Genomic DNA, 13073 nt, shown 5'->3' with positions numbered 1-13073 from the left:
AATATTAATGGCCAGGTAAATCGATTTTATTGAACAAATGAACATCGACAATCTCCAGTTGCAGCCACGGCTGCAGTTGCTACTTTCTTTTTAGTCATGGAGTGTGCGGTTATGACGACAAAGAGTAAACATTTACTTTACCATGTAAAATGGCTAGTTCTAGCCAAAGTTCTGATGAATCACCGGGTTTTTGTTTAAAGCGTAAAAGAACAAGTCTTATTTGGGATTATTTCACCGAATATGGAAGTTCGGCGGCAATGTGTAACGAATGCAATAAAATCTTCTCGATGCCACGAGGCAAGTTTATTCACACTGACGTGCGACGTGCCGCGCACGTCTATAATCACGAAGCCGTCAGCCCCTTCCTTCCTAAACACGCCACTGACGGCCGCGACAGCTGTCACCGTCCGGCCACCACCGCGTCGCCCGTTGCCAAGACAACCACGCCGCGTCCTTGGTTGCCAGGCCAACCAGCTGGGTGCGCGCGCACACTCCTATCGGCCGCCACCCCTCGCCTAACCCTCTCTCGCCAGGCCAGCCGAGTGCGCGCGCAGCTTCCCCCTCCTCACCCAGCACTGCCTACTGGCCGCCACCCCTCGTCTACCCCTCTCTCGCCAGGCCGAGCGGGTGCGCGCGTAGCCTCCCCCTCCTCACCCACCTCCGTCTGCCCAGCCGCCTCCACCCGCCTTCCCCTCACCCTCCAAGCCAAGGTCCGTCCAAGTCACGTAGGCCGGCTGGAATTCCTGGAAGCGCCCGTGATTCTTGGAACCCTCGGCCCTTCCTACGTCACGCCCTGGCCCTCAGGAGGGGTATATAAGGCTGGCCCTTGGGCCAGGAAGTCAGTCGGTGCCCTCGAGGCACCACTGGCAGCCGAGCCTCGCTCACCGCGCCTTCAACCGCTCACCGCGCCTTTGCTGGCAGCCGAGCCTGCCAGCCAAGAGCAGAAGACAGACAACCGAGTCCGCGAGTTAGTGTGTATCGGGAGGCTGTCGGTACCAACCGCGAGTACTCGTAATAAATCTCGTACCGCATATCTGAGAGTGTCCTTTCGGGGTGAGGGAGCTACACGGGGACCTATCCCGCCGCCAGCCAGCCAGCCGCCCGCCTGCCAGCCAGCCAGCCAACCGCCCGCCAGCCAGCCAGCCAGCCAGCCAGCCAGCCAGCCAGCCAGCCGCCCGCCTGCCAGCAAGCCAGCCAGCCAACCGCCCGCCAGCCAGCCAGCCAGCCAGCAAGCAGGTCAGCCCTACTACTGGGAGACCGCAGAGCCAAACCAGCCGCAGCCCGTAAGTAGGCATTCGACGAGGGACACTGGGAGCCACTTTCAGGGCATCCCAAGGTGGGGGAGAATCCTACCTAACCCTCTTAGGAACCTCCAGCCAGAAGTTACTCGCGCCAGTCAGGCCGATCCCTTCTCACCCAGGCAGCAAACTAAAGATTGGCGCTTAAGGCCATTCTGGAGGAGCCCGAGAAGAGCCAGCCACGCGACAACACTACCCAAGGCCAAACAAATTGTATAAAGAAAACTAGCTGCCCGACCCGGCTTCGCACGGCTATAGGTACTAATGGAAAAAAATTAAGCCACATCTCCCATTTATAGTAATGGTAAATAAAAAAAAAATTCAGTGAAAATTTATTACAATGCTGTATAATGTACCGGAGAGAAAATGAATAGCACCGATGGTTACCCGACTCGTGCACGCAACGTACAACTGATGTACCCGTACTTCGCTACGGCAGTCTACAGGCAGATCACTCTTGCGCCGCTCATAATACATGCCCCTCGTTGTGGGTACGCCACTGCCGCGCGATGCCCGTTGCCATGGAGACGCAGAAGGCATGAACAATGCAAAATACTGTTCTCATGCAGACAAAGTACCCACTGTTGCCTGGTTTTAACCACCCATTAGATCTAATTTTCGGAAAATGTCATCCTGCGTAACATAAGGAACATTAGGGGCAGGCATATTTCGCGAAAAAATCTGCTCGGCGTCGGCGGTCCCTCTCCCACCCTCCCCTTTCCCCTGCCCACTACCGCCACACCTCCCCCTCCCACTCCCGCCACACCTCCCCTTCCCACTACCACCACACCTCCCCCTCCACCCCCCACTACCACCACACCTCCCCCTCCCACTCCTGCCACACCTCCCCTTCCCACTACCACCACACCTCCCCCTCCACCCCCCACTACCACCACACCTCCCCCTCCCACTACCACCACACCTCCCCCTCCCACTACCACTTGCAAAATTTCAACGGTGATGAGGACTGCACTAACAATGAAATAGCCGTTGCCATAGAGACGAATGAAGCATCAACAAAGCAACAGCCGTTGCCATGGTGATTTCCTACCAAAAACTGGAAATAAAAAAAAAAAATTTAGGGGTGGACTACCCCTAACATTTAGGGGGATGAAAAATAGATGTTGGCCGATTCTCATAGATACCGGATAAGCACAAAAAATTTCATCAAAATCGGTCAAGCCGTTTCGGAGGAGTATGGCAACGAAAACTGTGACACGAGAATTTTATATATAAGATTATGTCTATTAGCATACATCTGCTTTTTGTTTTTCACGGAAGTATTATCCTACAGTACACTAAGTATTCAATACTTTTGAAATTATATAATCTTTCTTTTTATATGTAAATATCTGTTTGAACCTAACTATAAAATATAATTGTTTAATTTTAGGAGTAAAGACGCAAATGATATTGTGAGAACATGACCGCACTTTATTTAGAGGTTTCAATAATCCTTCTGCCTTTCAAAACAAGATTGTGCCAAAAAAAATAAAACTTTTTTTTTTTGTGTTCATTACCATTTGCGACTAAGAAATGCAAATAATGAAACATTTTATAGTATAACATCATAAGATACAGAGACGTATCGTTTAATTTAAAATGGATAATTTTATAGAATATAATACGTTCTTCTGAAAACAATTAAATATAAATAAAAAAAGGTATTGTTAAATACCTCTTAACATATTTGATGATTCTGTGAAACAACACTGCAATACTTACAGTTAACCATTTGAACAGTTAGGTTAGCTTTATTTATAATACAATAAAATGGTTTCAATTATTGGAATGATTAGATTATGCTAGAATAGTTACTGATGAGAGGGGCACATCATATTTTTTTTTACTTAATTGCCTAAAAAACAAAGCACACTTGTACAGTAGAACCCCGATTTAACGAAGTGCTATGGTTACGGAAAATGTTTACTCTAAATCGATGTTTCGTTAAATCCGATTTACCGATTTTCCATGACCCCCGCACTCATAATCGCGTCCCTACGTTTCCATATCGTAGACAGGGTCGACGCCTATATCTTGTGCTGTCGTGCTATCTCAGACTGGCGCGCCGTACGCGGAGAAAGATAATTAATTATACTCGGTCAGCTGTTGTTACGACGCGTCGTAGCCGCCGGCTGGATCTCTCTGTTCTGACTCGTGACCTTCCATCAGCAGCCAGCCAATAGACGCGAGCTTAGCGGAAAAAAATAAAAGCTTCACCGCCCGTAATACCAGTAACATAAACGAATCGTCAAAAAAAGTAACAAAGCTGATATCCAAAAGCAGTAAATAAAGTCATGCACCAATAAAAAAGCTAAGCAGGTCGTCAACAGGCAGTGTAGTATTTTCCAATCGCAATCTGTAGTCAAAATCCAAGAAGAAAAGCAAAAAAATCGAAGTCCGAACAGCACTTATAAAACATGTATTCCAAAAACTAAACACCGCGCACAAATCTCTTACTGAGAATTAGAGCTGTAGCAAACCGTATGTATTCAGTACTGAGTAACGGGTGCGCCATCTAGTACCGAGTAACGAAACGTTACACACGGCTGCATCTCGTTACTCGCATTTTTCGTATGTTTTACGCATGCGCGCGCATTTTCGATGAATTTACGTTACAAAGAACGATGTTTGTTTATTAAGTAAAGTATAATTTGGTAAATCGTCGTCCAAGTTTTTTACTGTTTATTAAAGGTATTGTGTGTGTAGACAAAGTTTGAGATTGGAACAGAAACAACGTAAGAAAGTATTTTTTACAAATTAGAAATATGTACAGTAGAACCCTGTTATAATGAATCTGAAGGGAGTAGTTTATATGTTCACTATAGAGGGGAAACTTTATATCTGGGAAAACTTTTATATTGGCAATACATACTCAAAAGCATAATCTTAACTACGCATAGGCCTAAGCCAAGAAAAGAACGAATGAAAATACTCAAAGCAACAGTTTTATGAGCAAATGCAGATATTTTTAATACACTACACATGTACAAACTTTCTATTAATGGTTCTTCGACATCGGCGTATTTTCCTTTTTTCAGGCGTTTAATACTCTGTGACGTATTCGCAGCTTGAGAAAGAAGATTGTTCAGCTTGTTTAATATAGTATTTAATGTGGATGTTGCAATTCCCAGTTCCTTTGATATTAACACGTGCGGGACAGTGGGGTTGGAGTCTACCTTTTTAACAATGTCCAGTTTATCTCGCACAGATAATGCCTTACGTTTTTTAACGCGTTTTTCACCCATTTTTATGTACGTATTTCTTATTGAAGCACATTTGCAGCTTAATAACACGAAATTCTTTTTACCGTCAAAAGTAAATAAACGAAAAATAACGAGTCTGGCGCATCAAAGATCACTACGTATCATTTAGTATCGCAGTTGCTAAAGCTGGAACGAAAATTTCTTACTTTCTATGGAAAAAATTAGTCCACAGAGTTCTATCTAGTGGTAGTCTTACGAACCTTACTCGATCAAAATGTCCAAAACGTGAACGATAAAAATGAGACGAAAATTTTTGAATTTGTTGCTATAATGTACATACGTATTTGTGTGGCGGTAATTTATGTTTAATTTTGATAACTTATTAAATGTACACGCGTTCGCCCATTCTTTAACTATGCAGGGAAAACTATTTTATTTTCACCAAACTGAGCACCATTTCTGGCTACACGTAGCCTACCGAGGCCACTCGATTACAACTTGTTTATAATATGAACAGTGGACAATCGAGTAGCATATTGCGGAGAAAAACGTTAATGTGATCTAAAATAGACGTTATGTGAAAATACTTGTAATTATATGAAAATATTTGAGATAAATGTGCATTATGTAGGCAAAATTTGTTCGTGGTACACGGGAAAACGTATCAACATTGACAAAAGTTGTGCGCTATATCCAATAAATTAATACATAACCTCACATCATTTTGCCGGGACCGAGACGGTAATTCACAATAAACGGGAATTCATTATAGGCGGGTTCACTATAAACGGGTTCTACTGTATGTTTTTGTTTTTTACTATCGCGTATTTTCACGTTTTTTGTTCTTATCTTACAAGAGATAATATTAAAAAGCCGCTCTAATGAGATTTAATTGTTTCTTGGTTAACAAAAACTGTTTATTATCAAATATTGTTAATTGTTTATATTCTATTTATTATTATTTACGCGACGTCATAACGTACGCGGCGTACAGTACGCGTACGCAATACGACTCGATTCGTTACTGCAACATAACATAGCATGTTATGCGGTATCAGAAGTAACGAGTAACGATACAATAGTAACGAGTACTAATTGGTATAGTAACGAATAATTACGGGTACACTTTTTTTCGTTACTTTTACACCTCTACTGAGAATAATAATAATGGCGTATTGGTGTGACGTGGTCACAAGTTGAAAAAAACTGGAGGATGGGAAAGGGAGTATTTGGAAACGTGTGATTATTGGCTAGCACTGTTACTATGCGGGCTTGATTGGAAGATAACGTAGTGAGTCACGTCAGGAATAAGAGAGGGGGAGGGGGGGATGCGGACAAAGAAACCCTTCATGACGTCATGTGTCGCGGACAGTCTATCTATCCAGGCGCGCGCAATGGCACGCATCTACGCAATTCAGTTACAGCGCCCGGAGATTTTAATCAATTTGAACCATTTTTTTTTATTTTTTTCGTGTTTGGACAGATGATGCAAAGGCACATATTAAAATATAGTACTTCCATTCTATTACTGACACCACAGAGTGTATGTTTTAATAAGTTTCCGTTATAATTTACTTTCATTTTTTGGAAATCTATATTATTATTTTAATAAATTGGTGTTTTTTGATGGTTCCTGAAAACCTTTACGTTAAATCGCTGTTTTTGTTAAATCCGTGTTCGCAAAATCGGGGTTCTACTGTAGTTCTAATGTAACTGCATAAAAAAATGTTTTGCTTTATTCATTGTAATTTTTAGAATTCAATTTTTTGCTTATTACTTTGCTTTGTTACTATTAATCCAGTATTTAATAATTTAAGTATAATATTGCCTTGTCAAGAAATATATTGGCAATTCAATTCGGCTTCGCGAATATTTTTAGTATTCGATTCGATATTCACTTCGCATCCAAAAAACACTATTCGCACAGGCCTACCCCGCACCGCACGAGATCGGAGGACTAGCAACCGGGAGCCAGACCACTGAGTAGTATCTGCATAGATAAAAGCCGTTGTTGACCGCCTGTCACAAAATGGCACCATACGAGAGTAGTCTAAGTATGTCGATTCTGGACCAGTATGTATATGGAGAGGCTGTCGCAACAGTGTCAACTCATAATAAACCCTGTGCAACATCATCATTGGTGAGTGTTTCTACAAACCACTTGCCAACCAGTGTGAGTACCCTACAGCAAGAGAATGCCTGCCCATGTCTTATTTGTGGACACTGTCTATCTCCTTTAACAAGTTTATGAGCTAATATTTCTGGCTCTCCCTAAAAGGTAAGTTAACGACAGTTAGCCCGAAGATTGGATTCAAATACAGGCAGCAGGTTGGAAGCGTAGAAAATCAATCTGAATGAGATTCAGGAAGAGTCACACAATGTGGTGATAAAGCACCTAATCAAGCACCCAAAGTTGAATCCATTAAATTTTCTTTGTGTAGCAATAATTTAAATCAAAACTGACAGTAATAAAATGGTTATAAGCTTTACAATAGCTAGTTATTATTTTATTGTATGGTCTAGAATTTTATTTTATTTGGCAATTGTTATCCAATGCAACATTTTTTTAAAAAATCACATTTTCCTGACAAAATTCTGAAAAGTCAAATGATGGTGATTATATTTATCATGAAAAAGGTTTCTAATCGTAATGTAAGTTTAAAATGTGTCTTTGAAATATCCAAATCAGATGTAGTAATCAATTTTCTTAACTTAACTTTCACACCATAAATTAATATTGTAAAAAAAATGAAAATGAATAATGGCAATCTGATAAATGTTCAGCAAAAGGTTTCTAATCAGACAGTTCATTGTCTGGCCCATTCTGTAATCCAGCAACAATTAAGCTGCTTGCGTTCAGATTTTTCGGGTTGATTCCAGCTGTTTTCCTCGTACGTCAGGTTGCATCACAGCACTGCCAGCATTCATTAGTTCGCTCAGAGTTTATCGCTACTGTCAGTTTTCACTTCAGAGCAGCATTTCCTGTTTTCTAGCAGGTTACATTTCAAATTTCACTGGTAAATTACCGTAGTTTTTTTTCCCAACAAGACCAAAACTTTCCTTATTTTTCTTACTATCGAGCAGCTTACTACAATTTGTTTTAAATACTAATGCCCGCAGTGTATTTTTTTTTTTGTATTCCTGTTAACAATATATTGACTATCGATAATCAGTAATCCAGCAAGGCGATGGTCCCGAATCCGCCCTGTAAAAGTACAAATCACATGGAATTGAGGTCACCTGCTGCGGCGATGGCATGAATACGTGGATGAGGTTGTTGAATATCTGTCCCGGGTTGGCTCCCGGCACCCCGAACTGGATGGAGGCAGCCCCCGCCAGCAGCTGCTGGCTGAAGGCATGCGACACCTGCTGCGTGCTGTCCAGGAGGCAGTAATGACACAGCAGCGTCAGCGCCTCCAGCTGCGTCACCGAGTAGTCCGGCGGCAGGCAGCACATCTGCATCGTGCTGTGGAACAAATTCGCACTGCCAACTGACTGGTGATGCTGCTACTCTCTTAAAGGGGCCCGCCTCATCAGGGGTGTATGTGTGTTAGTGAGGCGGGATGATAAGCGCAACGCTTGATGGTATTTCTAGCGCGGTGTCGCCTCTAAGCGAAAGTCTCTGAATTGGCGCGCAGTCTTCTCGTCGTCACAGGATAACCGTGAAATTTTATCGGTGACCGCAACATTATATGGCGGAGAAATGAAGATAAAGGTGTAATGCAAGTCCCTTAAGTGCTTTTAATAATCTGTACTGGTTGTTTTACGCCTAAAAATTACTCTGAAAACATGCATTTTAGCCATTTTAACTCTTCTAGAAATACAGTTAAAAAACATGATCCAAAATTAAAAGTACTTTTCGGGCCTCAGCGAACTCTTAAATGCTTTTCATAAACATAACCCCCTAGGATATCTTGAGTAGTTTTGAAATCGCGTTGTTTTTTCTGAAGCTCTGTGCATCGTCTGTGTGACCAGATAGGCGGGCCCCTTAAAGATCTGTCTGACACTGGAAGCTTATAAATGTTTTTTTAAATTTTTGAATTTTATTTTTTTAAGGACTATTTCTGACAATTGTAACACAATACCTCTCTTGCATTTGTTATTCAGTCAGAAATATATTCAATAGATATTCACCAAGCATAAAATAAGTGTAGAAAGTTTTATTGAGTTATCATAATTATTATCACTTGCAAGACCTTTTACCAGGAGCAGTCAAAGATTGGCCTTGAAATATGTATTTACAATTCATAGTCTCAAATAATTAACCTTAAAACAGTAGAATCACATTTTTACACTATTCAAGGGGTTAAATGAAAATATTGTAAAATGTGTGGAAGTGTATTATGTAGCAAAAGTATGAAAAAATATTTTTTGCTCAGAGAACTGTGATATTATAATACCTAAACATCCATACACTGATATACACATAATAATTCATTAAGAGTGTCTGGAGCATATCTAAATAGAATAATTAACATTCAAGTCCCATATTTACATTCTGTATAGAGTAAAGGTAAGCATACATACAGTATACTATATGTACATATTTTTAGATTTTAATTAACAATTCATAGTAACAGCAAAAATTTACTGGATAAGAAGATTAATAAAAATAAAGTTTTTTATCACCATACTAGGCTCCATTTCCTTCAATGATTTCATGACCGTTCACAATTTTGTTCTGAGTTGTACCGTGTTTTATCGCATAATCGTCGCACATTTTATACTAAAATCAAGTTTGAAAAGTAGGGGTCCACAAAAGGATACATCTCGAAGATGGGTTCAACAGCAGATCATTCACGACAAAGACAACCTCCATTACCAGCAGATTGCAAATCCACTTATCGCTGATTTGACTCTTAGCATGCCTGATCACAAGACTTCTCATGCACTCGTAAATAATGCCTTTTGTTTTAAAACAGTTAAAACATTCAAAACACTTCACGTGCCAAAATACGGTCTTACAGGCTCCGTAAATTCCTTCGTACATTTTCCAAGCTCACTATTTACGTTATATGGTTTGCGAAAAATCCGTATGTGCAGTCTCGCTTCATGCAGGCCTGGCCGGCGACTGGCTCAGTCTGCTGCCTCGTGTCACATTCCGCGCACACTGCTATTCATGTGCCAAAGAAAATAGTCACTGTTTTTCTTTACTCAACACACACCAAATCACTATAATGGAAACCCAGGATGTCCTTTTATGAAGAACTTTAAATATAAGTTTAAAATACCTCAAACTTATGCAATAAAAATTACTTCAAATTAAGCTAAAATTATAAATTAAACTATCAAAGTTTTTGGAATGTTCTGGTACTTGTGCGCTCATGTAGCCAACCTGACCAAATCTCACAACTAAATTTACCAGAATAATAAACTATAAGTCCAAACAAATAAATAAAACATATACAATTAAATAAAATCAGCCTGCATCAAATAAACGTAAATAAAAGGTAACATAAAAAATAATCTGCAGAAATTTAAATTCAACAAAAAAAAAAGATGCATAAAATGTTTACCAAAGTATGGCACACCACCACAATATAGACTAAAGCCCAACCAAATCGAATCCCAAAAAATAAGAGTTTTGCCCATAATTGTTAACCAAATCAAACTAAAAAAAGTTACTGAATCAGAGTTAAAAGTAATGAGTCATCAACAAAAAGTAACGAAAACTAAGAAAGACCCAAAATCGCGAAAATTCAAGTAATAATAACAGAACAGAGAGAGTAGTGTGTCAATACCAAGTATCAAGCAATATCACAATGGTTAGCTGCCGGGCACCGGGCGACCAGCTGTAAGGCTGGAAGACATGCTGGCGCGATGGAACTGTTACCTGTGGTATGAACAAGAAGAAGATTGGCAAGAGAGGAGTGTCTACTGTGCCATGTGTAGTACCATTCTCGCCAAGAGAAAAGCAGTGAAGCGCTCTTCAAATTATTTTTCAGCATTTTTCCTTAAAAATTGTTAACTTTTCAAAATAAAATAAAAATTTCGGGATGGGTTGGTTCCACAATTCTTTGATTTTGAATTAGATTCCACAATTTCCCTCAATTCCAGGTTTGATTCCAATTCTAATTCCCAATCTTCCATCCTGAATGAAATTATGGAAATTCAAGTAGGAGGTTAACATAAAGAATAAAACTAAGGAGTCTAAATATACATACATTTTCTGAAAATTTACATTTGAAAAGCTTGCAACAATTGTGAAATACATAATTGAAACTGATCAAAATCCCTGATTTTGTGTTCTCTCTCTCCTGCCATGATCTTTAACAGTCCTGATTGTGTTGTTTTAATTGATTTACGTTCATGAATGTTTTAACTGATTATGAGATATTTTCTGTTTAACATGATTCAAATTCACAATAGATTTAATACCGCAGGTTATCGTGGTAAAGGCAAATGAAACATTCAAGAAACATGAAAACAGTGCACTTTGAACAAAACATTTTTCACACACGCGAAGCAACATGTTATTCACAAAATAAATCTTTGGCATTCAATTTAATGACTTTGTATTAGTGTAAATCCAACTTTCAGATAATTTCTTTTAATCGAACAATATTTACGTAAAAGCACCAGAAATATAACGTGGAATTAGCTTTAGAATACGAAAGACTAAAAACAATAAAACTAAAATGTTTAAAAATAACACGGTTGGCCAGCCAGTGTAAAATTATTTTTTCAACATGGCGTCATAGTTGCTTATCGACTTTGGAAATGAAAGATATTATTTTAACGAGTTATTATTTTAACGAGAGAAAAGTTACAATAATTTTGTATTTTTTTTTAAATAAAGCTGTTATATTGAAATGAGTTTACATTGATTTCCCTGCAAATACAATTATTTAACTTTGTTAGTACAGTGTAACCGATAAATATAGGGTATTGCCGTTGTGATCTAACCTTAAAATAATTTACCGCATTTTTAGTATATTAGTGCTAGGCGAGTTGCGTGAACATTGTCAGCTTACTGGCTGGAAATTAGGCAATTGTGGCAAGAATCAATTTATGTGAATTTATTTTACATCCAAGTTATCGGCAGTTCTTATAACACTATCATTATAAATATGGAACAGTTCTTATATGGTACAATTCCTCCTTACAGCTACATAATTGACGGTTCCGATTCCAGATAGAATCTGTAGAATCAAAGAATCGAGTAACTGAAGAATCACATGTATATAACTAAAAAAAATTTCACAAAGGGGTCATAATAGAGAAGAGGTCGTAACAACGGGGTTTTACTGTAGTACATAATTTAATGGAATGCCTAAACTTAATATAGTGACTGGCTACTACAAATTGTTTTCCCTGTGAAGTCATTTAGTAGAATTTAATTTTTTTTTAGGATTGACTACAGCTGTGATAGTACGCTTAACCGATCCTATGATATTGTCTTTGTAAATCTCTTAGTGTAATCTAACGTTTAACAAAAGATAATTTTAATATCACACAAAAAAAATGTTATGACATAAAAAACTTTTGGAAAACATATAGCATTCTGTTGAATATTTGCATTATCTTTGTTAATAAACAGTACCGTATTAAAAACAAAACTGATAACACCTAAATCTTTCATTCTAAAAATTAAATATTGTAAAAAAAAAAAACCAAACAAATAAATCTTGTCTCTACTTATGTGTTACCTGGCTGTGTCACAGCTCTTGCTGTAGAAAGAAGCCAGCTTCTCCAGGTTGGAACACAGCTGATTAATAACGCTCATCACAACGTGCATCAGAGACTGGCCCATGAACGGCAGTGCAGATGCCACAAGAGTTGTCCAATGCTGATGCATGTGCCTCATATGTTCCTGTAAAACATGACATTGTAAATCTACAACCATGAAGTTAAACATGTATTCAACATGTTCTTAAATACCAGGAATTGAAGGAAACTGAAAGTCAAAGGAATTTATTCTCTACAAGCTTTAAAAGCTACCGTGAAAATTTTTTAATACAGCACGTTTGGAACCACTCCTATGCCGGATTATTGAACGTCAATGTACTTTTAATGGGAAAAAAATGTGAAATTTGAAATGTGAAATGTATTCCACTAGAAAACACAAAATACACTACTGAAATGACAACCGACAGAAATTATAAACTCTGAGCGAACTAAAACCGCCAGCAGCACAGCAGACAAACCGGGCAGTCATAATTCAATAGACCTGTGTGAATATTAGAATTTTCGAATATCGAACCAAATAGTTTATTATTCGTATGAGATTCAATTTCAAATACTAACACTTCAAAAAAATTAATATCAGTCGTTTACGAATACGGCTGTGCGGAATCTCTAAAGTCTGGAAAAATTTTGGGATCACATAAGATTTTCTCATCGGGGGTGACAACATTTCCACACAATATTCGTAATATTTTGAGTTATTTATGTGGAGATTTTTTTTTTGCTACATCTGGCCACGTAAATTTTGAGAAGACATTTATACCTAGTTAAGTCAGATTTAACATAGTAGTTCGGAAATAAGTATGTGCCTGTAAAAATCAAAACTGACTGGTTAAACGCCAGTTCACTAATGGTGTTGCAGGTAGTACTATTGTGTTTTCGA

The 13073-nt window shown here is 38.9% G+C and overlaps 1 protein-coding gene across 2 annotated transcripts in view; it reads right to left on the bottom strand.

Annotated features, from left to right (window-relative positions):
* Window positions 1-13073, bottom strand: part of LOC134527934 (protein dopey-1 homolog) — a 195259-nt gene that overhangs the window by 71072 nt on the left and 111114 nt on the right. For both annotated transcript variants that reach the window (XM_063360975.1, XM_063360976.1), the window contains exons 20-21: window positions 12154-12317; window positions 7745-7970 (exon numbers count right to left, since the gene is read on the bottom strand). In XM_063360975.1, coding sequence (XP_063217045.1) covers window positions 7745-7970; window positions 12154-12317 — 390 coding nt within the window. The remainder of the gene's footprint in view (window positions 1-7744; window positions 7971-12153; window positions 12318-13073) is intronic.

Source organism: Bacillus rossius, chromosome 1 (genome assembly GCF_032445375.1).
Source record: "Bacillus rossius redtenbacheri isolate Brsri chromosome 1, Brsri_v3, whole genome shotgun sequence".
Classification (NCBI taxonomy): domain Eukaryota; kingdom Metazoa; phylum Arthropoda; class Insecta; order Phasmatodea; family Bacillidae; genus Bacillus; species Bacillus rossius.
This window is presented reverse-complemented; position numbering and strand designations above follow the sequence as displayed.